Genomic DNA, 22,673 nt, shown 5'->3' with positions numbered 1-22,673 from the left:
ACTCATTTGAGGTGCCACTCGTTTCATCCCTAGCTTCGAGCCTCCAACTCCAGCGACGCCAGTCTAAAGATTTCCCGTGAGCATTCATGTCTCGTAAATGACGACAGCCAGCGACGAACTACCGCATCACCGGCGGCCTCGATTCCTTGTTCCACTTCACCCGTGACCTCACCCACTCGACCGCCTCCTTGACACCCGTCCCCGTCAGCGCACTGACAGGAAGCACCCTCGAGTCGCGGATACTGCTCGCCTTCTCGCCCTCAAACACCTTCTTCACCAACCCCTCCTTGATCCTGACGACCTCGACGCAGTCCTCGCGGTCCTGCTTGTTGGCCAGCACCAGAACAGGCACGCCCTCCGTCTCGGAATGCTGCAGCACGTCCTCCAGCACCAGGCGGCACTCGTCCAGCCGCCCCGAGCTGTCGTGCTCGAGGTTCCCGTCGCCAATGTCGGTCGAGTCGATGATGAAGACGATGGCATGCGCCGAGGCGTAGTAGCTCTGCCACAGGCGGCGCAGCGAGTGCTGTCCGCCCACGTCCCATATCTTCAGGTACATGTCTGGCAGAGATATCGTCGAGACGTTCTGTCCCACCGTCGGCACGGTCTTGAGTTTTGGGTCCGGATGCGACTCGAGGAAGAAGTGCTTGACTTGTTCGTGGAAGGTTGTCTTTCCGGCATTGTCGAGGCCGAGGAGGATAACGGAGTACTCTGTAAAGTAGAGGAAGAAACGGACAAGATTAGCTGGGTAAGGTACGGCTGCTCTGTTTCATATGCGCAAACCTTCTTTGCTGGTGGCTAAGAGGTATAAACCCTTGGCTAGGTGATACATGGCAAGCAGATGACCGACTGGAATGAGCCGGTTGCGACGAAATTGGACGGGCGAGGTTTGGAGAATCGTTGGCGCCGGGACAGGTGGAGGGTTCGATGGCGGCGCAATTGGCGGGATGTGGATGGATGAAGTGGACAGGATGGAGCTCGTGCGAGCTGGAGCTCAAACTGGCGCTGGAGCTTGTGCTGGCCTGCGTCGCTGACACGCTGTCCGCTGCGTTGATAGTGGGGACCATACAGGGGTTTCAGGGGACCTACACGTGTAGTGTTGGCGGCTCCTCAGCCCTACGCGCCCAGGCAAGCTTGTCTCCTGTCGTGTCACTTATGAGGCGTGGGTTTGGCTGAGGACCTTGATGTCACACGACACCTCGAAGAAAATCCTTCAAGTTTGGATCAAAGTCTTTCGTACGACAGCAACTCAACTTGTCGTCACTCTCCTGCAACTGTGCCTTTCATACTTCCTAGGAAGTCACTGGGCTTGGGCATTCACTCAACCGCAGAGTACTGCTGATGCTACGCTCACTGTGAAGTGTTGAACTCTGAATCCCAGAATAAGACGCAGAGACGCGGGCGAGTCTATTCATTCATATCTATCATGACATCTAAACACGTTGCTAGCCAACTCTGCAAGCTCACCCGTCCCTCACATCTTTGGCGCGGCGGTCGCAAAACCCTCAACGACAGCAGTGATCAAACGGTTTGCGATAGCCGCCGGAGGGGGCAAACGAAGCCCGCCCTCCTTGTAGCCCTCGGGCGCAGGCTCACCAAGGCTGCTAACACCATACTTGAGCGCGTCCCCAACCGTCTCGAGAGGGAACCACTGCGCGTCCTCCAACTCGGGGTCGTTGCCGAGATCAATCGTCTCGCCATCGGGCAGAGCCTGCGCGATAGCGCCGATCATCAAGCTCGCGGGGTATGGCCACGGCTGGCTCGAGTGGATGACCACGCGCCCGACCCGCACACCGGCCTCCTCCAGGACCTCGCGTCGGACAGACTCCTCGATGGACTCGCCGGGTTCGATGAAGCCCGCGAGCGTGCTGTACCAGTGGGGCGGGTACCGCTTATTCCGGCCCAAAAGCACCTTTGTGCCGTCCGAGGAGATGACGGCGGCGATCATGGTCGGGTCCGTCCTTGGGAAGCTGATATTGGAAACGCCCTTGCGGGTGGCGCACTCGGCTCTCTCGCGGGGCGTGTCCGAGCCGGCGAGGTCGGTGGTGGGACACAGGCGCTTGTACCCGGTGTTGCCTGATAGGGACGGCTGCCCGCACCCGGCGCAGAACTTGTTGCGCGTGTTCCAGTCCGCGATGGAACGGGCCTGGGCATAAATACCAGCTAACATGTTCATCAGCGTCTAACATGAAAAATGGCTTCCTATGAGAGATCCTTACCATGATCCGGCTCGAGTGTCATCGGTCTCATTCCCTCGAGGAACTTGTACCCCTTGGAAGACTGAGCCTCGATAAGAGCGGTAGCCGCATCGGCGTATGAGCCCTTGGGCGTCACGTCGACTGCAAACCACGGCCGTCCCTTGAGACCCTTATACTCAAAAGGCACCTTGGCGCTCTCCTCGAGTCCCAAGAAGATGATAAGCGGCTTCGTGACCGTCGAGTCAAAGTTCTTGATCAAGTGCTCCTCGGACGGCCCGAAAGGGTCCTCCGTAGTTAGGGGCTTGACGTCATCGTATGAGACGAACTGCACTTTTGTCGGGGCGCTGGTGAGGGGGCTGAGATCTTTGAGAAGCATAAACTTGGTATCCTGGGACTGGAAAGCCGCCCGGATGAAGGTGTGGTCGGTACGGAGCCACCCGACGCGGTTAAGGACGCTGCCGGCGAAGTAGTTGACGGTCTCCCGCCCGAACTTGCGGGACAGCATGGAGTCCGGGTCGTCGACTGGTGCGGGAAGGTTCCAAGCTTGAGAACCCATGCCGAGGTTCGTGGTTAGCGGGCGGTGAAGAAATCGCGGGCTCTTGGGGTTTACGGGTTCGAAGTGATGGGCGCCGATGTAGGAAAGTATATGGCGAAATACTAAAGTCAAAAAACGGTGCGGTTTGCAAGTCTCTACAAAAGATCAATGTTACACACACACACACACAGGAGGTTTGTCGCGCCCAAAAATGTGGGACATCTAGAAGACTTACGGTAACGGACTGGTCCGGCTGATTAATCAGATTGACGAGGGACGGCATGAAAGATGGGGGAGCAGAGACGCAATGCGATGGAGCTGTCACGGTGAATCACGACTCGCCGCTGAGCTCCGATAAATGGAGCTCCCGGCAGATCCCTCCCCCACCTAGGAGGTCGCAGACACCGTGCGGGACGAGAGACACCGGATCGACTGGCCCCTACCCGGAGTTGTCACGGTGTTCAGCGCTACTTACTAGGCCGTGCGTGGCAGCTGTCTGATGCGCCGTCGTGTTGGATTGCCTGCTTCGTCATTGGATATGGCGCGGGAGAAAGGTGTGATGGTGATTCATTGGGTAGCTGTCAATGCGACATCTCAGATTTGAAAGCGCACTTAAGCTTATCCAATCGCCGTGTCCCGAGATCGCCCACACAAGAGATCTTGCCGAGGTGCAAGGGTTAAGGTAAGGTAAGTCAAGTTTAGTCATCTTTGAGTTCCTATCGCTTATCGCGATAAAGCGATACAAGCACTTGGGTCTTCGAGTGCGGATTTGCACAACTTCATGTCATTTGCCTATTGCGGCACAATCTTCAAGCTTCATTCGCTGCGAGTAATAATATATCGTCCTCAGTTACTATTTAACTAATGTCGAAGCCTGGTTTAAAAGCTTCGAAGGTGAACCTGGTTGCTTTGGTCGAAATTACACCCTCAACGTCTTAGTCTCCTCTAGCTCCTCAACAACTCTGGATTATCCTCATTTTCTCTGACCATTTACTTTTCTAGTCCTCCCATATAGCCTGAAATTGGTCCATGGAATACCGTTCCTCCAAAAGAAACCAAGAGATATTGCCGCTTTACACAGCTTCAGCGTTGTTCTTTATCGGATTCATACCGTCCTCTGACTGATCCGACGACGCAGCGGACCTTCCATAAGAGACACTGCTTATACTCTCTCAGTTATCTCATGCCCAATGACGACATTTGCGCTGTACCCGTTCCTATGGTTTCGGCCACCTCACCTGTGGTGCCAGTGGGACACACCACAACATCGGGATTCATGACGGACTTGTCATGCTGGCCACATCAATCCTACATCTCGCCTATGGCATGCTGCTTTCGAGAGCAGATACACTCGTTCTTGACGGTTTTGGTGCATAAATAGCCATATACTGCCCGTCTATTTTCTTATCCAGCTACTCCGCCACCCAAAGACCTTGGATTTGAAGTCACAGCAAGTCTTCATTGCCTCTGACGATGACATTGCTAAAAGAGGCAAGACACACATCCAGGAAGGAATTTGATAGCTTTGAATGGAGGAGATCCCACTATACCAAGCTGGTTTCCAGCTCCATAAATATTAACGCATCAGACCTTTGCCCAAAACGAATATCCCACCCTCTTCCGCTTAGCCTCTCTCGCCAAGAAAATGAAAACCGTTCCCAACGTCAAACTACTCCCCGCAAACATCTGCGCGCCTAGATACCGGCCCTCGAGCGCAGAAACCAGAGCCCCAGCAATCGGCGGCCCCGTCAACACGCTCACACTCACAATCGTAAAGACCATGCCGATGCGGGCCCCCTGCTTCCGCGGATCGGCCGTCAGCGACGCCAGCGCGGACGGGAACAGCGCCTGGATGCCGCCCAGAGCGATACCGCAGAGCGCGGCCCAGGCGTAGAGGCCCGCCTGCGATGCATTGGGCGCCCAACAATACGCGAGCAGCGCGGCGGCGGCGGCGGTCGGCACGAACATTGTCAGATTGCCGACGTGGTCGGCTAGGTGGTTCAGCAGCAGACGCCCGACGATGCCGACGCCGTTTGTGATCATGAGGAGGTCGAGGGACTTGTCGTACGAGACGCCTTGGACGTCGCGCGCGTACGCCGCGAGGAAGAAGAAGACGATGTACGACGCCCAGAAACACTGCATCACAAGGTATAAGTGAGCATTTCTTTCAAGGGGGGTGGGCTGATGGCTGAATAAGGAGGAAGAGCCTTATAGGTCGTACCAGAGATGCGCCTGCGGCGTAGAACGAATACTCCAAGTCCCTGAAGGCCGCCCACTCCACCAAGCTCCCGGTCTTGCGAGGCGGCACCCGCGACTTCAGGCAGAAGAGGGCAGTGACGAGCGCGGCGGCCTGGATGAACCCGAGCGTCCTCATCGTCCAGCCGAACCCTGCACGAGGCAGCATTTCCCGTATGACGATGGGAAAGACTACGCCTCCCGCACCGCTCCCGCATGCTGATATCCCAATGGCGAAGGAGCGTCGCTTATTGAAGTACGTGGAGACGAGGGCTACCGTGGGACAGAATAGACACCCGTTTCCCAGACCGACACACACCCCCTGAGCCAGCAGGAACTGCCAGTATTGTGTGCAGGCCGATGTGGTCAGAGTGCCGGCAACGACGAGAAAGGAGCCAACCATCGCCACTGTTCGGAAGTAGCCCGCGTCTGTGAGACGTCCCGTAAAGGCCCCGATGAAGAAGAGGAGGAATATCTCTATCGATCCGATCCAGGATATATCGGAGGGGCTTCTGTTAAGGGTTTTGATGTAGTAGCTCTGAAAAGCGCCAAAGGAGTTGATCATACCCCTACAACGGGTATTTAGTCTTTGGCCAAGTAGAGGTTTCCGATGCTCCTACCATGTATTCATGACGACGAGGAAGGTTCCTAAGACTATCCAGGATTGACGGTGAGCGAGTGACACATTTTGTTGCAGCCTTGGTATTGTTACACTTACCACACAACCAGGCCCTGAAGCCGCCATCGGGTGGTGGCCCAGGTGCCACAGTCGATCGCGAGGTTACTCTACTCGCAATATGACTTACAACAAGATCAACTGGATTAGTCGACTGGTTCGTTGGGCTGACCACCGCGCTCTGATGATCCATATTGTACGTGGCAGAGTTTTTCCGGCTCTCAGATTCGGTTGATTCGAACTGGGGTTTACTCTTAATGTCAAGAACATCGAGGTCTTCTGCTTCAACAATCTTCTCCTCGTTGTAAGACCCCATCGGTCCACTGGATGTTTGTGTGCTGGCCATTGCTCCAGTGCTGTTTCCTCTGAGCCTGCTCAAGGTGTACTCAAGGAAGGGTAGTGATAATCACTCAGGTGAATTCTTGGTAAACCCGGGAGAGAAAAATCTCGGGGAAAAGACCGAACTTTCCAAGAACCGAGGATATTTCGCCGGCAACTAACACACATCCTGTGGTTCAAATTGGTAAGCAGGTGGCCCAAACCAGCAGCGGGTTTGCTTTCCCCTTTTGGCAATCTGCATTTCGATGACAAATTTGGCTGAAAGATAGCTTGAAAGAACGACGATCCTCCAGCAGGCAAATGCTTTCGTTATAAGACCACCCCTCCGCCATGCGTTGTAACACTATGTACATCGAATGGAAGTACGCGCGGTGAATGGTGATCTGGAAGAAAACAGACTCTGTTGGTAATACCGCCATCTGTTCTTGGGTTGTGTCCGTTGGCGGTTAACATTTAGCATTAATGCGTATAGGTAGGTAGGTGACAACGTCCGCCTCATTAGTCAGCAACTCTTCTGGTTGCACGATCTCACTTCCTGCCAAATCGTCAACATCGCCCAGCCACCTTCAAATTTCTACATCGTATCTTACTTTGTACCGACAGAAGTTCCCAAAACCCCATTAGTGGTGTTCCCACGACCCATCGGGAGCAAACTATATGGGGTTTCCCCCTTTCTCTTTGGACAGATCTGGATAAGTAGAAACACAATGGACGATGAAGGAAGCAGGGAGCCGCCGAGGAAGCGTCTACGTTCAGCAAAGCCAAGTCGCCGCGGGAGGCCTCGGGGCCGTGGCGGCTCCCTGAATACAGACGCCGCCCGACCAAGGGAAGATGAACCCGAGACCCAAACAGAACAAGCACAGGCGCCCGTCATTCACGTCCGCTCGTCTGACCCACGATCTCTTTCCATACCCTCCGCTCTGGAAAGATATAAAGCTTGGAAAGGTGAGAAATTTTAATGATTGTTAAGCTTCGCTGTTGTCGCACACTAACATGGACATAACAAAAGAAGCCGGAGCGCACCACGTTGAAATTTGCTTCATTTGCCAGCAGCCCGAGGATCTCACCTATTGCGTCACTTGCAGGAGGTCATATCATGAGTCGTGCAAGCCCAAGGAGAGCGCTTCTTCCGTCATCGAAGGCACCACTCACTTCTTTTGCGAAGTTTGCGTGGGCCGGAACTGGCACAAGGAGCCACCGTTTCTGATGCCGGCGATGTGGCCTTCGGCAGCATCGGCGGCACCGTCGTCATCATCAGCTCGTGCGGAAACAGTCGACGGGACAGAAGATTCGCCCTCGACCAGAGGAGTGGCTCGGCAAGATGTGCCAAGTCCACGCGATGTTCACCAGGACCAAGAGGCAAGTGGGACTGAAGCGTCAAGGACCACGCCCAGTACGGTGACCAGGAGGAGTCGTAATACCAACATATCCCAACCGGCCGCTAGAGAGCCGACTGCAGGTCCTGCATCAAATAACACCCGCACGGAAAACACTCCATTACCGCCGCCCCCGCCAGCGACCTCACGGGAGACCCCACGAGATGAAAGTAACCGTGGCTCATCCACAGGGCGACCGCCAGCCGCGCGGAGGTCTCGATATGCGACCCTGCCGACGGACGTCGACGTCGCGCTGCGGCTCCTGTACGCCGAGCTCGAGGCCGCGCACGAGCTTCGGCACAAAGTGGGCGACCTCGAGGGGCAGGTCTCTCAGATGCAGAGGGAGCTCAATCTGCGGAACAGCGAGCTCGCGCTGGCCAGGCGGGCCGCCGACATGAGCCGAATCTCGCAAGGGGAGATGGAGCAGCTGCGGGCCCAGGCTTCGCAGGGGCAGCAGGCGATCGCCGAGGCGGCTGGTATGCGGGCGGAAAACGGGTTGTTGCGGGCAGAGCTGGAGAAGAGGAAGGTGCAGTTAGCTGAGACTAACCAGACGCTGCAGGAGTGGAAACAAAAGCTGTCTGCGTTGATCTCGTGACGGCAGTGGGGAACGTTTGACCATCTCGTGGTTGGCACGCTTCAAGCTGGGAAATTTGTAATCAAAGCAATTCAAAAGATATGCTGGGCCGTGCAAGGGGGAGCTTTCAGCGGCCGGAGAACAGTAATCAGACGGAAACCGGGGGCAATGCCTCGTATTTCGTAATTATACACACATCTTACGCCATACACCTGCCTCGTTCTCGTAAGTCATTATCCTTGATGCTGGTTTGCTCCCAGTCATGATCCTTATGTCAAGCGCGCCCTTTATACTGCGTGGAAAGGAGCCTAGGAGGTCAGTAGGTGACGGGGCGTACTATTTTTGGCGTTCCAGTCGAAGCCCCGGGCTCCGAAGGTCTGAATACACCATTGCTGACCAATTTCACGAAGCTGGGAATTGGTGGGCTGGGAGGGAGTGGTCTTTTCAGGTCTACGCCATTCCCACTTACACCCCTAGATCAACACGTAGCAACACGATATTTTCTTATTCGACCGAATCCGTTCCCGATATCCTCTTCAAATCGTACCCAGACGACGAACGGAGGCCCAGAGGGTTGTTGTGATCAGGCCGGCCTCGTTCCTTTGATTGGATATCTATCTTAGCCAATCCCATCTCCCCTCTTGAATGAGCTATTGGATCCTTGGCCATAATTCGCAACTGCATCACCAAGCCTGCAGGAGAAGCAAACCTGAAATCACACAGGCGTAAGTATATGCCCTGTGGATACCATTTGGGTCTCTTTGGGACAGTCTTCTAATCGTGACTGGACCACTACAAGTGCGTCGCCTGCGCCTATGCCTAGGTCCACTGGCAGTCGGGCCATCGACCCCCGAACGCTTCCTTAACGCCGAAATTTGTCATCCATCGTCGGCTCACTTACACACACGCGACCGCTCTCTAAAGGGTTCCGTCCATAACGAGTATACTCTCTGTTTGCCGGCCAAGGCTTACCAATTCTATGTATCTTTCACGGTATATCCAACCGATTTATTGAAATTTTGAATTTCTTTACAGAGATTGACCAAAAGAAACCCAATAGTCCCAACCAGGCTCCCAAGCGCCAGGGCAACCAACGCACATGATGGCGACTAACCAAGAGTCTCAGGCGCAGCACGCAAACACGGCAGTCGTCCTCATCGACTCCTTCAACGACCTCCTTCACCACGAGGGCAAAGTCTACTCATCGGTCAAGGAACCCCTAGAGGTCACGGGTACGAACGACAACCTTAAGACCCGGGTATCCGCCGCGCGCGAGCGAAAGATTGCCATCTTCTACGCCCTGCACCGGACTTGAAAGGAGGGCAACGACGCCGGCTGTCGAACACCTCACGTAGTCGCTCAAAGGCACCAGAGATGCAAAGTGCTTTGAAGAAGGGAGCTGAGGGTCTCTGATTCTCGAGGGGCTTGAGCCGGATGTTCTGGGCATCAGAGACTTGATCGCCAGCAGGCATCAGAACAAGAGGTGAGTGCGAGGCCGTTGCCGGCTTTGTCGGGGGAAAGTCCATCAAGAGGGCGGGCAAGTTGATGAATCCGAAATAGAGTGTTTGCCAACACCAATTTGAATTACCGGTTGCGACAGAGAGGGGTTACGCACCTCGTCATGGCGGGCAAGGCGGGCAAGGCGGGCATAGCGGCCAACACCTGTCTCAAGTCTACGACGCGGGACGCGAGAGAGCTGCAAGTTGACATCGGATACAAGTCTATCTGGAAAGCGGAAATGAAACTGAAAAGGATGCCTTTGCGACGTTCAGTGGTTTCCATGGAATCCTTCTGTGAGTGCACAAAGCGTCTGTTGCGTGCGACTTGTTTTGCTGACTTTCTCAGGACCGATGCGACTGCCAGCTTCACCACTGCTGCAAATGGCGCCGTGACGAACCTCGTCTGGCTGCTAATTGTGGAGAATGTCATGACCGTTGGGGATTGGGTTCGTGCCAGTGAACGCAAGGTCTAAGTCAATCTAGCTTGGCCCATTGCTCCGAGATGATATGCAATTATGAGATAGTATAGCGACCGCAACAAGACAACACGATTCTGAGCAGTCTTTATGTGAGTTTGAACGTGGGAAAGTCCCCAAAGTGGCGGCCAAATTGGTCAGCAAAGTGAAAGAGAGTGGCGGTCCACACCTTGTAGGTACCTTAGCTCTCTCATCAGGTACCTTAGGTGAGGTACTGCCTGTCCTGGAAATCCACAGTGGGGACGAATGCAAATCCGAGCTTGCACCAGGGTTGCTTGCGAAACCTCCGAGCCTACACTACGACTTGTCTTTCGCATCTCTGTGATGATGGATCACACGAGGAATGCCGTGGTCCAAAATAGCGTACGCCGGTTGGAAGTAGGATTATATCTAGGAATGAGGAACGCGATGTCGGCTAAGTTGTCGACTATATCCCTCCTCGCCATCGGATATACGCGGCGTAGGAAGAAGGTGTGCCTGAAAGTTAGGCGAAGCTGAATGCAACGAGCGCCGCCCAGAACAACACCAAGGAAGGCCAGCTGTGGAAAAAAGTGGGTGTTTCAGCGCACCCTAGCGCCCATCTCCCCCGCATTTTGCACCTCTTCTGGCGCTGTCAGTGACGTCGTGGCCAGTCGCTAAAATCCCAGCTGGCGCGACCGCAAAGAGAAAATTAGCCAGCGCACGTGGACTCGGATGGCGCGACCGGGAGGAGGGAAAAAAAAGGGCCCTGCAAATTGGTGGTCACCACTGAGCCTGTTTGCGAATGCAAATGTCTCTTCTCGGCGTAACGTACCAAGAAAAGTCTTCCCACTACACTGTCAGACTTTGGGAGGGAACATCCTTCCTGCGTCTTTTTTTTTTTTTTTCCCTGAAGGAATTGTTGCTGGTGCTTCTTGGATGAGCACTGGTATTTGTTGTAGAATTTGATCCATCTAGTCGTTAAATCTCCTTTGTTCTGGAAAATCTCCTTTAATAACTTCGTCTCCTCCCCTTTCGTTAATCCTCTGGCCGCATTTCCCCTCCGAAGACGCATCATGGCGCCCCCTACCGCACCACTCAACCTCGACGTCGAGGCCATATCTGGCATCTGCGGGTAAGCACACCTTGTCTGCCCGTCGCCAATCGATGAATTGCATGCCCCTTACTTATCCAATGCGCACAGCTCCATCTCAATCGCCTGCTGGGTTGTTGTCTTCTCCCCCCAGATCCTCGAGAACTTCCGCCGCGGCAGCGCAGATGGCCTCTCGCTGCAATTCATCATCGTCTGGCTCGCAGGCGATGTCTTCAACATCCTAGGCGCCGTCCTCCAGGGCGTCCTTCCTACCATGGTGAGTCACAGAGGCCCCTTGCAAAAAGTCGCTGCTCCAGCCAGCCCACGCTGCACCGAGAACAACCCTGGCTGACGCTATGACTCCTCCTCTAACCCCTTAGATCATTCTCGCCATCTACTATACCATCGCCGATATGGTGCTCCTGGCCCAGTGCTTCTACTACAGGGGCTTCACCTGGAAGGACGAGGTTGTTCCCCCGGCTCCGAAGCCGCGCAACCGCACCGGCGAACCAAACGAGCGGACCGGCCTCCTGCCTAACCCCATCGTCGAACGAGAGCGCCGAGGCTCAGATTGGTCCAACCTCTCCCCCGCCGTACCGATGCGCCCCGAGAGCGGCGCCCCGCCCCCGCCCCCGAGACCGTCAACCGCACTCCAGGCCGCCGCCTGGAACACGACCGCCGTCCTGATGGTCTGCGCCGCCGGCGTCGTCGGCTGGTTCCTGAGCCGCAAGTACTCCCACGCCGAGGAGCCCGGCCACCAGACCAACGACGGCGACGCCCTGACTTTCAACACCCTAGGCCAGGTCTTTGGCTGGCTCTGCGCCGTCTTCTACCTCGGCTCCCGCCTGCCCCAGCTCCTCCTCAACTACCGCCGCAAGTCCACCGAGGGCGTGAGCATGCTCTTCTTCCTCTTCGCCTGCCTCGGAAACCTGACCTACGTGCTGAGCATCTTCGCCTACGACCCGCGTTGCAAGCACGAGAGTTGCGCCCCTGGCGAGGCGAGCGCCATCTACGGCCGTTACATGCTCGTCAACCTCAGCTGGTTGGCGGGCAGCTTGGGTACTCTGCTTCTCGATATGGGCATTTTCGCCCAGTACTTTATGTACCGCACGGACGAGTTCGCAAGCGAAGACGAAGAGGAGGATGATCAGAGCATTGACGAGGACCAGTGGGATCAGCGGCCGCTGCTCGCCCGCGGTGACTCTGTTTACCCATGAGGGCTCATCAGGGGCATCTGCTTTTTTTTTTTCCTTTTTTTTTCGGTACTGGTTTTGAGAAAAAGGGCATTTGTGACAATTATTCAAGGCGTCTTTGATACACGGAAAAAGTTTGGTGGTCATGTTTTTGCTAGAAAAGTATTTATCGCATTACAGGAATCGGAGACATGGGGATAAAGGGTGTAACTTCACCGATGCGGAAAATATAAAGGGCAAAGGGGGGCCGGGGGCAGCTCCGAGGCCGTAGACCATTGGGTAACCACTGAGATGGAAAAAAAAGACAAATTGTTTGGACCGTTACTTCCAACTACTTGATTCTTCAAACTGGCGATAACAAGCTCACATCCACCCGAACCTCTTCCACCCAAACGTAGCACCCCCTACGAGAGCAGTGACCCCCGTGAACACAATCAACGTCCCATACCCGCTCCCGTACCCGAAACCGGCGTCGCCCCGCCACGGCGCACCCTTGACAAGCGTCTCGCTCAACGGGCCCGAAATGACGTTGCCGACACCCCTTCCCGCAGCCAGCATGCCAAACACCATGATGGGATCGACGCCGCGGCCCCGAGACCGCTCGTGTTCCGTCACGGTCTTCATTATCCCGGGCCAGGCGGACGTGTACGCGCCAGCAAAGAGGCCGTAGACGACGCAGAAGAGGTAGAGCACGCCCAAATTCAGAGAGAGGCCCCAGAGGAGAAAGGTGCCGAGGGCTGCGCCGCCGCTGGCGAGGAGGAGGCATGACGGCGCGGACCAGCGGTCTACGAGGGTGCCCATTGCCACGCAGCCGACGACGGAGGCGACGTTGATGAGGAGGATGGTGAGGGCCGAGGTGTAGGCTGACGCGCCGAGGGTCGATTGGGCGAAGGAGGGGAGGTAGATGCCCGGGAGGAAGAAGCCGAGGGCCTCAATGGTGTTGGCGGCCTGGTGGAGGAGGAAAGGGCGGCTGAGGAGAAAGCGCATGTTGCTGAACGGCCGGGCGTGCGTGGCGTCCGCCCCCGCGGCTGCCGCCGCCGCCGCCGGAGCGGTGGTGTGTGATGCGACGGGCAGGCGGGGCTTGATGAAGAAGGCCAGGGGCGCGGTGAGGGCGAAGAGCAGGCCGGACCACAGGCGGAGGGTGGTGCGGAAGCCCACGCTACCGAGGAGGTACTCCATCAGCAAGGGGAGGACGACGCCGGCGAGGCCTGTGCCGGACCACATGATGCCGTAGGCGAAGCCCTTGCGGCGGACGAACCACTGGTCGATGTAGAGGATGCAGGGCATGTAGGTGATGCTGCCGCCGACGGCGTAGAAGACGCCCTGGGTGACGATGAGGTGGGTTACCGTTGTGGAGAAGGAGGACATTGCGAGCGCGAAGCACATTATCAGGAGGCCGAGGATGGGTGCGTAGCGGGATTGGCGGGGGTAGAGTCTTAGGAGGGCGATTTGGATGGGGCCGCCTAGGTACATGATTCCCTTGGGGATGAAGCGTCAGTACGGTGACGGTCGGGATAAGTAGGTACCTTGTGGCTAGCGGTGGTGTGATAGTGCATGAGGGAGTGAGTGAGCGGGGGATTTACCATGGCGCAGGTACCGATGACGGCGATGTTGGGCTGCCCGGCGAACGGCGGGTTCGTGGAGTAGTAGTTTTGAAAGACGCCAAAGGCGAAGGGGAAGCCCCAGACGAGCATCTCGACGGCGAAGCAGGCGGCCAGGAAGAGCCAGGCCTGCTTGCCGCCGTCGACGGGTGGGAGGGAAGAGAACTCCTGGCTCGCGCTGTGGGAGTCGTGGACGCGGTCGGTTGCGGGATCGCCATTCTCGTCGCCGCTGCTTGTCCCGATACCGAATGCCGCTGCGGCGTACTGGTCCCGGGTGGTCGTTGTGGTTGCCGCTTTTGATGGTGCCGAGATCGGGACCCCGATCCCGGCATGCGGAGTGAGGTATTGGAGCTCCGTTTGCGAGGTGGACATGGCCGCGACTCTGCTGCTCTGGGTATCTTGGAAAAAGGAAATGAAAAATTCCAGCGAGAGAACCTACCCCATTCTCGCTTTGCACGTAAGAAACTCGAAAGAGATATCAGTGTAGTGTAAGTGAAGCTCGTGTGAGGCCCGGCGCCTTTTTGAGCTTGAAGGGCTGCCGATCAGCCGGGGAGACTAGTCTCGGCGGGGAGCCCACTCTACGCCCTTCGATTGACTCGACGGCAAGGGATGACGGGCAGGCATACCCACTTGTTGATTCTGGAAGGCGCACGCCGATCCCGCCACAGAAGAGAAGTGCCTCCATTCCACCTACTCCATGCCTCCGGCCATTGACGTGTACCTATTCGTACAAAGTCATGACAAACCTACCTGTTGTGGCTATCATCGCTATGTTATCTGCTATTTCTTCGCACTTCATGCCGTTCGTGTTGGCTTGCAAGGTGCCCAACTTACTAATGAATTCCTGTGCCTGTTAAGCGCTCTTTTCCATCTCTTCGTGGGAGAGGGAGATTCGTTCTAGTCAAAGGGTTTGCTGATCTCAGCAATCCAGCAGGTATTCTCGATGTACTTGGGGATGTTGAAGCGATCGATGACCCCGGAATTTTGGCCATCAATATTGGCCAGGTTTTCGGCGGTTGTTTCCTGCCGAGACATTCGTCCGCTTCTGCCGGCGCCGATCGACCCACTAACCGGCCCCGATACCGAGCCGGTCCGTGACTTCAACAGACCCGTTTTGCCCGCTACAAGCTTCGACGAGCAGGGGCCCTGCAGTAGGGCAAGCCTTACGTAGGATTCCCCCAACAAGCCTGCCCGATTCCCTGCACATCTTGGCATAGATACCCGTATTTCTAGTACTATACCAAGAAGTCTCATCGGCAAATCAAGCCGATGAATCCTTGAGAAATCGTGTTGGAACTGCACCGTCACAACTCCTCTGTCGTAACCCAATACGGTCACATAGACCCCGACCGCTGTTGCCCATGGAAGCAGGCAGTGAACGCCGCACAAGCTTGCATCTCCAGCTCAGCCCTCAGACCGCATGCTCTTATTCGCTCTCTTCTCATTGGACTCTCCAGCTGAAGTGTCACCGTTTCGGATTGAAAATCCAACAAACCCTCCTGGGCTTCCACCTGATCCCGGACAAAGCCCTTCCCACGTTTTCCTCAGCGGCAAGCTCTTCCCAAAACATCTTCGCTACGATGCCAGAAGCAGAATGTCTCTTCTGAATCGTTTCTTCCATCAGGCTGACGGATTGAAGAAGAACCCCAGCCGAGGCTGAATGGGAAAGGGGTCGGGGGATTTCCTGCGTCCCGCGTATATTTCTGAGGCCCAAAAATAACACTTAGTCCATGCAACCCTGTACAACAAGGCAACAGCATCCGCAATGCGGATACTACGTCAGATCGTGCTCGGGTTCGGCGCGGCGTGGCAGTAATTAGCAGCCGCCCACCAAAAGCAGCCGCAGAGATGTCTGCCATTCGTCCGCAGTCCATCTACTGGCGACGAGTCAGCGCCGCGCGATCCCGTACGATCGGGTGCCCCGGGATCTTCAAGTTCAACCCGTCACCGAAGATAATCTCTGCCCCGAGCGCCAACACAGAGAGAAAAGAGAGTACCAGTAAAAAAAAATATGCAGAAGAAACTAGTAAGCCTTGCGCTAGCTGTGGACAGACACAACGACATCGGCTCGTCATTCTTAAGTCGGGACGGACCAACAAGACTGACACCGAAAAAGAGCCCATTTTTCGTCCCAAACACCAAAAGCGATGCAAGGTCAGCAAAACAGAGTTTCCCTTTTCTTACCTGCCTAATACTACCGTGCGACGCTCAATCCCTTCTGCAGTTGCCGACACAACCCGCATTCGGTATCTCTTCTCCCTGCCCTCAAGCTTCGAAGAGTCTTTTTCCCCAAGAGGTCATTTTCCACCCCGTTGCCCCCCCCCTCCTTTCCATCCCAGGATCCCCCAAACACCCACTCAACCGCAGTTGCAGTACAACGCACAAAGGGTCAGGCGCAAGCCCTGTCTCAGCGCAGTCTGCAGGAAAGGATACCCCAAGCTCGCATCACGCTGCCAGCACTTCCAAACTCGCGCCGCGAATAAGACTGTGGAGATGGAAATAAGAGAGCTAGAAGGAAGAGAGAACCATGAAGAGAAGAAGGGACGTACATCGGTCGGCAGCTGAACCCCTCCAAAAAGCCCCAAACACACCGAACGAGAAACCCCCTCCGCGAGTCCAAGAGGGGGACCGCCTGATCTAAGCCTCGTCCATCCTTGCAATGACCTAACCTCCCACCTCCCTCGCAATCAATGTGCCGGTAGAGGTGACTCTTGCACACACCGGATGTCGTAGGTACAGAGGTGCCCCCCTCCCCTCGTCTACATCCACGGAAAGTCAACCTGTGGGGGGAGGGAGCATGGAGCGAGAGACAGAGAGGAGAGAACTGCAAGGTCTGTCAGCCCACGGTCGTCAATCTAGTCCCGCCTTTTCCTTGCATCTGAGCGCCAAGCTGGGCCTCAAGTCGAAAGTCTGCCTTTCATCATGCATGGGAGGGGTGGCCCCGGACCGTGGGCCACGCACCTCAAACTCGGGTTATTCAATCTTTTTTTCTTCCTGACCCTGTTGCTAGTAGATAAAACGATCCGTCGCTGTCTGCGCGTTCCTGTGGCTTTGACAGTGTTGGTTAATTTTCTTTGCTCCAGGCTAAATTTCTTTTCTTTGCAAACAAGTAACCTCGACTTTGACCAGGACTCGACTTATACCAACCACGACCTTCGTTTCTGGCGAAACCACGAACGAGCAACGATTTGACCAGATTCGCATCCGATTTCCCACGTACCGGAACAAACAGTACATATTCACACACACACACAAGCGTGCATCAAAATAACACTTTCTTTTTCGCGCGACATTCCCCGCCAGTAATCCTTAATCACTCCAAAGCAATGTCGTCCCAGATCGAGTACAATCAGATGCCAAGAGAGCCTGCGCCAGCCGTGCTCTCGGAACGCAAGATTAGCTCTCTGCAACCTGTAAGTCTCCCTCCCTTCAGTCATACCTCCATATTGCCACGTCGATTCGATTTGGTTTTCCCCTTCTCGACTGCGCTTTTGTATGATATTATCATTGTCGCATCGAGCCGCGTACACCAGGGACCCAAAAAAGTCCAAGAATCTTCCGAGCCCGAGCTAACCGGAGACGATACCTGTAGGGCCCAAATCAGCCAATGACGATGGATCAACCAGCAAACCTGCGAGGCGGCGATGGCGGAGTAAGTGATTATTACCCCCCCAAACCCCCAACCACCCTTTCCCTCTTCCTCCCAAGAGCCTATGCTGTTGCGACATCTCTTCGACCTGGAAAACTCGTGTGTGAAGTCCAGGGAGGAGATCTGATAACGCGAGAGACACTTTACGACCCATCATAGGATACAATTGCTGACGTTTCATTCTTTGCTTTCAACAGGCAATCTGCTGCGGTCTCTGCGCCGGCCTCTGTTGCTATGAGTGCTGCGAGTGCTGCTGCTGCTGTTGCTAGTCAACCCAGAGAGAGACAGCGAAAAAGAAAAAAAAGACTTCGTGTTGACGTTTTTCGAGGCGCTGACGGGACCTTTTCGTCGTTACGGGGCATCTTTTTGCTTCCATATAGATCGAGTATTGTTCCGAGATGAAGGTTTCGATGACGAATCAGACCGGACTGCTCTTTTTTTTGGAATCCGCGAGAGAAAAGGAGACAAGTGAGTGTCCGGCAGGAGATGGTACTTGAGTGATTGAGGGATTCAGGCGCAAACATATACCAGGGCATTGATTTCATGCCCGTGACAATGCCATGTTTTGTATGATTTCATCTTTTGAACAATTACAAGTTTTTTTTTTGTCTTGTTTGGGTATTCTGAGCTGTCTGGCACTACTCTCTCTTTGTCAGGGCTCGGCTGATGTGGTATCTCGACTACCCGTGATTCGTCGTTGCTCAGGCTGAGCCTTAGTTGGCAACCGTCGTGCAACGCCGACTCGTCCACTCTCCAAAGATCCCAGAGCGCCCCCTCCCCTTAGCATGAATTCGGGTATTTCTCAAAACGTTCCTTGCCCCATATCTTTACAACTTGGAGCGAACGTCCTTAGTGGGCCTAGAAGAGCAGTCAGCCACAGGGTGCTTCGTCATCGAGGCCGAGGCCACAGCACAAAACTTACTCGGCAATCTTCTCCGTCTCCTTCATGATGGCGGCGCCAAGCTCGGGGGTGACCCTCGAGAACATCTCGTAGGTGCGCGCGCGGACCTCGGGGTGGGCGCCGGCGAGGGCCCCCGAGACGTTGCCGACAAAGTTCTTCTGCTGGCCCTCCTGGCGGCCGAGGACCTTCCAGAGACCGAGGGCCTGCTCGTAGTCCTCGGGCTTGACGGGGCCGAAGAGGTCCGTGACGACGGCGCCGGCCCACTGTTCGTGCGGGGTGTTGACGGCCTTGACGGGCTTATACTCGAGGGGACGGAAGGTTGAAGAGTAGTTCTGGGCACAGGATGTCAGTTGGTTTTTTCCATACATCATACACACAACGTTGGTTGTTGGTTGTCCAGGGGACGAATAAGACGTACGGGGTTCGCGCCATAGTTGCCGTTGATCGCCATGGCGCCGTCTCTCTGCAGGGGGTTGAAGGCGTTGAGAGGCTTGTTCACGGGGATCTGCTGGTAATTCACACCAAGACGATGGCGGTGGGTATCGGGGTACGAGAAGAGACGGGACTGGAGGACCGGGTCGGCGGTCGGCTCGACGCCGGGAACCAGGTGAGAAGGAGAGAAGGCGGCCTGCTCAATCTCGGCAAAGTAGTTCTCCGGGTTCTGGTTCAGGGTGAGCTTGCCAAACTGCCGGAGTGGCACCTCGCTCTGCGGCCAGACCTTTGTCAGGTCGAAGACGTTCCACTTGAACTTCTCGGCCTGCTCCGGGGTGAGGGTCTGGACGTAGACGGTCCAGCTGGGGTGCTCCCCCCTCTGGATGGCCTCAAAGAGGTCCTGGGTGTGCCAGTCGGGGTTCTCCGACGCCATCTTGCCGGCCTCCTCGTTGGTGAAGGTCTTATTGCCCTGGTCCGTCTTGAGATGGATCTGGACGTAAACGAAGGAGCCGTCAGGCTTGGTCCACTTGTGGGTGTGGCCCGAGTAGCCGTTCATGTGTCTGTAAGAGTAAGGGGTGCCTCTGTCGGAGAACAGGTGCATCAACTGGTGGATACACTCTTGGTTCTTGGTCCAGTAGTCAAACTGAAAATTGAGATTTAGAATGAGTATGTGATGAGTTTCAGGACATCATTGCTTACCATCTAGTCGAGTTAGCTCAGGTTATCTCATGAGATTCGGGGGGTTCAATACTTACCATTGTAGCATCCTTCAGGTTAGTTTGCGGGTGACGCTTCTGCGTGTGGATAAAGGGAGGGAACTTGACCGGGTCGCGGATAAAGAAAATGGGTGTGTTGTTGTAGACCCAGTCCCAGTTGCCCTCCTCGGTGTAGAACTTGACAGAGAAACCTCTGGGATCACGAGCCGAGTCGGCAGAGCCCTTCTCGCCACCGACGGTTGAGAACCGGGCGAGGGCCTTGGTCTTCTTGCCGACCTGGTTGAGCATGTCGATGGAGGAGATGTCGCTAATGTCATGTGTGACCTCGAACTGTGAGCCGCGCGCGCGCGCGCTGGTTAGCATAGTCTCTCGATGAGCGCCGCACCGCCCATTACAACAAAGCCGTTCCACGAACCTCGCCGTAAGCACCGGCGCCCTTGGCGTGAACGACACGCTCGGGAATGCGCTCGCGATCAAAGTGGGCCAGCAGGTCAATCAAGTGGAAGTCCTGAAGCAGCAGAGGGCCTTGGGGACCGATGCGCTGCCACGCCTGGGGGTTCTCGACGGGGGCGCCATTGGAGGTCGTATAGGTCGGCTTCTCATTGTACCGGTAGGTGGAAGGGTGCTTCTCGTCTTCGGAGCCCATGTTGACGGCGGTTCTCGTCCTCGTCGTTTCGGATGGGGGGAGAGGTGTTTTGCGCTTTTGAAGATCGAGGGATGGCTTGTTTACTTCTAAAAGGTCAAACACCAACGAACGGGAGGGCGGCAAATGGCAAGTCAGATCAAACGACTGATCAAAGAGGGTCTCCGGGGGGTGAACCAATGGAGGGAAGACGAAAATATAAATAATCTAAAACTCTATGGCAAGTAGAAAAGAAACAGGACAATAATAGAAGTGGGAGGGGACCCTCCTTACACCTCGGCCCCTCCTTCTCTTCCTTGGCCCAGTTTCCTCGGCTTCTGGAGCCCCATGAGCTCTCTTCTCCCACTCAGGGCGTTCAAGTTACGAAGCAGAAACCCCAGAGCACGACGTAAGTCGGCCGGGCAATGGTGGCTTTCCTCTCTGATTTCTAAAGCTTCGGTGGGACACACGGCCAATTGGAGGGCAGACGAATGCAAGCTTGGGATGGCCGAGGTCCACCGAGAGCTCCATCTCGAGGTTTCCTAGCGTCCTTTAGCCACCCCTTGTAGCTCCACCCCCATTGCTGAGGTACAATAATCAAGTATTAGCCACTGAGCAGTCTCGCCGCTGTTTCTTCGTGGTAAATCTGTTGCCTATAGTCTTGCTCTAAAGACAACTTCAACTCTAGACCCTTGGTTGGAGGCTCTGTTGTGACGACTGGCGTGGCAACTTTGGGATGCTCTCAACAGCGTTATCGTGAACTCGACGTTCCGAGGCTGACCACCGCCAACTCCCCAGACATAACTCACGTTTTCCGCCGCTCGGATTGGTCCACTGTCTCTCCTGGCCCCTCCGACAACGGCGGAGGTTCCACAACTCTTGCCAAGCTGGTCTCTTTTGCCGGGCACACCAGTCATGACCCGGTCTCTTGCTCACCTCCCCAGATGTTGCGGGGGGCATGCTTGGGATTTCGTCAAAGTCAGCTTTGGGGGACTATCTAGATTGCAGCCTTTTTGTGATGCGGAGAAAACTCGCCGAGAAGAAAGGGACAGGGCCCGGCATGGGATACGCTGGTGTAGACGGCATCCATCAGGTCACTTACATGCACATCAACGGCTAGGCTAGCTTTTAATCATTGGGCACTTTGGAGAACGCCGAGGGATACGTCCTCGAACGGGAGTTGCTTTCTACTTATTCAGACAGATCCGCCATGTCCTTTCTCTTTCTCCCATGATCGTGGCTGAACTCAAAGTAGCCTGACGGATCGCAAAGGGTGTCCGGTACCCCTCGGGGTTTGTATGAACACATGGCACCGAACTATGACACCTTCCACAGCCCGGCCACGGGATTCGAAATTGACAACCACCAACACACGGCGCAGCAACGCCGCCCTACCGGCCCCGACCCGCCTCTGCTCACATCGTGTCTTTTGCCCAAGTTGGGAGAACTTAATTTTTCCCCAATTCACAAAGCACGAGTAAGCTGCCATGACATCATTGGTCGGGCCAGAAAGGCAATCCATGCCGGCGGTAGCACATTCGCGGTGGACTTCTCCCGTATCCTCTCAGTGGAGCAAGTACAGAAATTGGGGTTATCGCCGAGATCGCAGAAGGGGACCACTTGTATCCGTCCTTGTGCCACGGGAAAGTCGTGTACCCATTCTCCAAGGACCATGGTCAACAGTACATTTCTGAAATGCATTGGTGGCCGAGGCCCGGGACAAGCTGCTGCCAGCAGCCTGCTAGTGTCTCGCGCTGTCACATGGCTCTCGCGCGTGTACCTGACACGCTAGCTCGGGCGATGATCCGTCGCCGTCGGTAGCGTTTCCGGGGGGCCGCCGCGGGCTCTGCCTTTCTCAAGCGCCGAGAACGCCGAGATGCCAGACCTCGCATCTCGGTGATATCCCGGAGGCGTCCGGATTCCCGCGTTCAGCCCTGAAACCATATTCTTTTCATGTGATTCAATGGATTGCATGGAATCGGACATTATTAAGTAAACTCTGTAGATAGGAAGTCGATTGGAAATTCGTGCCGTCTGGCTGAGTTCGAATGAGGATCTGGCACCATCGGGACAAGCCGATAACAGGTAGTCGGCAGGAGGCTTGTTCCGGGATGCGCTCCACTCACGCAAGAAGAAGAACAAAAAAAAAAAACCCCAAGACTTTGGAAACGAGTCAATCGTAATTTTCTATGGAGCGAGAAAGACTGTAACAGTGTTAATGTCTCACAGTCGCAGTCACTACGGAACGCGTTCCGGAAAGCAACGAGTCGTTCCGAGCGCGCACATGCTGCAATCACTGTCAAAAGCAAAGCCCGCAGAAACAAGCGACAAGCACCCGTCTCATTGGCTAGGTAGTGTTTAACTTAATCCTAGCTTACCAGTGACATGTGTCAATCCTACATTGTCCAATGTCACCGGAAACTAGGTAGGTAGGTACGTGCAAATGCAACCTACTTGGGCATATCCGGCCTGTGATCCATGTTTGAGCCTCTCAATACACTCGGTTGTTCCACAGCTAGTGCCGTTTGACGATCTCACCATAGATTACACTCTTGTGGGTTTCAGCATCCAGAGGACGGCTCGGTCTCGTGGACCAACAGCTA

General features: G+C 55.3%; 10 protein-coding genes across 10 annotated transcripts; 5 read left to right on the top strand and 5 right to left on the bottom strand.

Annotated features, from left to right (window-relative positions):
- Positions 1-29: 29 nt before the first annotated feature.
- Positions 30-829, bottom strand: CORC01_09096 (ADP-ribosylation factor family protein; the record flags this gene model as incomplete). The annotated part of the gene is made up of 3 exons (XM_022620726.1): positions 30-63; positions 123-708; positions 781-829. The coding sequence occupies 3 exons, from the start codon at positions 827-829 to the stop codon at positions 30-32; spliced, it is 669 nt and encodes a 222-aa protein (XP_022472825.1).
- Positions 830-1,471: 642 nt separating this feature from the next.
- CORC01_09095 (NUDIX domain-containing protein) lies at positions 1,472-2,751 on the bottom strand (the record flags this gene model as incomplete). Its single annotated transcript, XM_022620725.1, has 2 exons — positions 1,472-2,160; positions 2,217-2,751. The coding sequence occupies 2 exons, from the start codon at positions 2,749-2,751 to the stop codon at positions 1,472-1,474; spliced, it is 1,224 nt and encodes a 407-aa protein (XP_022472824.1).
- Positions 2,752-4,314: 1,563 nt separating this feature from the next.
- Positions 4,315-5,987, bottom strand: CORC01_09094 (riboflavin transporter MCH5; the record flags this gene model as incomplete). Its single annotated transcript, XM_022620724.1, has 4 exons — positions 4,315-4,866; positions 4,952-5,534; positions 5,586-5,619; positions 5,684-5,987. 4 exons carry the CDS (start codon positions 5,985-5,987, stop codon positions 4,315-4,317), a joined length of 1,473 nt encoding a protein of 490 aa, XP_022472823.1.
- A 700-nt stretch (positions 5,988-6,687) lies between these two features.
- CORC01_09093 (uncharacterized protein) lies at positions 6,688-7,951 on the top strand (the record flags this gene model as incomplete). The annotated part of the gene is made up of 2 exons (XM_022620723.1): positions 6,688-6,925; positions 6,990-7,951. The coding sequence occupies 2 exons, from the start codon at positions 6,688-6,690 to the stop codon at positions 7,949-7,951; spliced, it is 1,200 nt and encodes a 399-aa protein (XP_022472822.1).
- A 1,078-nt stretch (positions 7,952-9,029) lies between these two features.
- CORC01_09092 (uncharacterized protein) lies at positions 9,030-9,245 on the top strand (the record flags this gene model as incomplete). The annotated part of the gene is made up of 1 exon (XM_022620722.1): positions 9,030-9,245. One exon carries the CDS (start codon positions 9,030-9,032, stop codon positions 9,243-9,245), a length of 216 nt encoding a protein of 71 aa, XP_022472821.1.
- Positions 9,246-9,551: 306 nt separating this feature from the next.
- On the top strand, positions 9,552-9,902 carry CORC01_09091 (uncharacterized protein; the record flags this gene model as incomplete). The annotated part of the gene is made up of 1 exon (XM_022620721.1): positions 9,552-9,902. One exon carries the CDS (start codon positions 9,552-9,554, stop codon positions 9,900-9,902), a length of 351 nt encoding a protein of 116 aa, XP_022472820.1.
- Positions 9,903-10,939: 1,037 nt separating this feature from the next.
- Positions 10,940-12,173, top strand: CORC01_09090 (uncharacterized protein; the record flags this gene model as incomplete). Its single annotated transcript, XM_022620720.1, has 3 exons — positions 10,940-10,998; positions 11,068-11,233; positions 11,337-12,173. 3 exons carry the CDS (start codon positions 10,940-10,942, stop codon positions 12,171-12,173), a joined length of 1,062 nt encoding a protein of 353 aa, XP_022472819.1.
- A 339-nt stretch (positions 12,174-12,512) lies between these two features.
- Positions 12,513-14,122, bottom strand: CORC01_09089 (major facilitator superfamily transporter; the record flags this gene model as incomplete). The annotated part of the gene is made up of 2 exons (XM_022620719.1): positions 12,513-13,628; positions 13,733-14,122. The coding sequence occupies 2 exons, from the start codon at positions 14,120-14,122 to the stop codon at positions 12,513-12,515; spliced, it is 1,506 nt and encodes a 501-aa protein (XP_022472818.1).
- A 2,954-nt stretch (positions 14,123-17,076) lies between these two features.
- On the top strand, positions 17,077-17,558 carry CORC01_09088 (uncharacterized protein; the record flags this gene model as incomplete). Its single annotated transcript, XM_022620718.1, has 2 exons — positions 17,077-17,163; positions 17,343-17,558. 2 exons carry the CDS (start codon positions 17,077-17,079, stop codon positions 17,556-17,558), a joined length of 303 nt encoding a protein of 100 aa, XP_022472817.1.
- Positions 17,559-18,226: 668 nt separating this feature from the next.
- On the bottom strand, positions 18,227-20,094 carry CORC01_09087 (catalase; the record flags this gene model as incomplete). Its single annotated transcript, XM_022620717.1, has 5 exons — positions 18,227-18,257; positions 18,322-18,632; positions 18,719-19,375; positions 19,488-19,778; positions 19,864-20,094. The coding sequence occupies 5 exons, from the start codon at positions 20,092-20,094 to the stop codon at positions 18,227-18,229; spliced, it is 1,521 nt and encodes a 506-aa protein (XP_022472816.1).
- Between the last annotated feature and the right edge of the window lie 2,579 nt (positions 20,095-22,673).

The sequence above is a fragment of the Colletotrichum orchidophilum genome (genome assembly GCF_001831195.1).
Source record: "Colletotrichum orchidophilum strain IMI 309357 chromosome Unknown Scaffold_80.1, whole genome shotgun sequence".
In the NCBI taxonomy this organism is placed as follows: Eukaryota; Fungi; Ascomycota; class Sordariomycetes; order Glomerellales; family Glomerellaceae; genus Colletotrichum; species Colletotrichum orchidophilum.
This window is presented reverse-complemented; position numbering and strand designations above follow the sequence as displayed.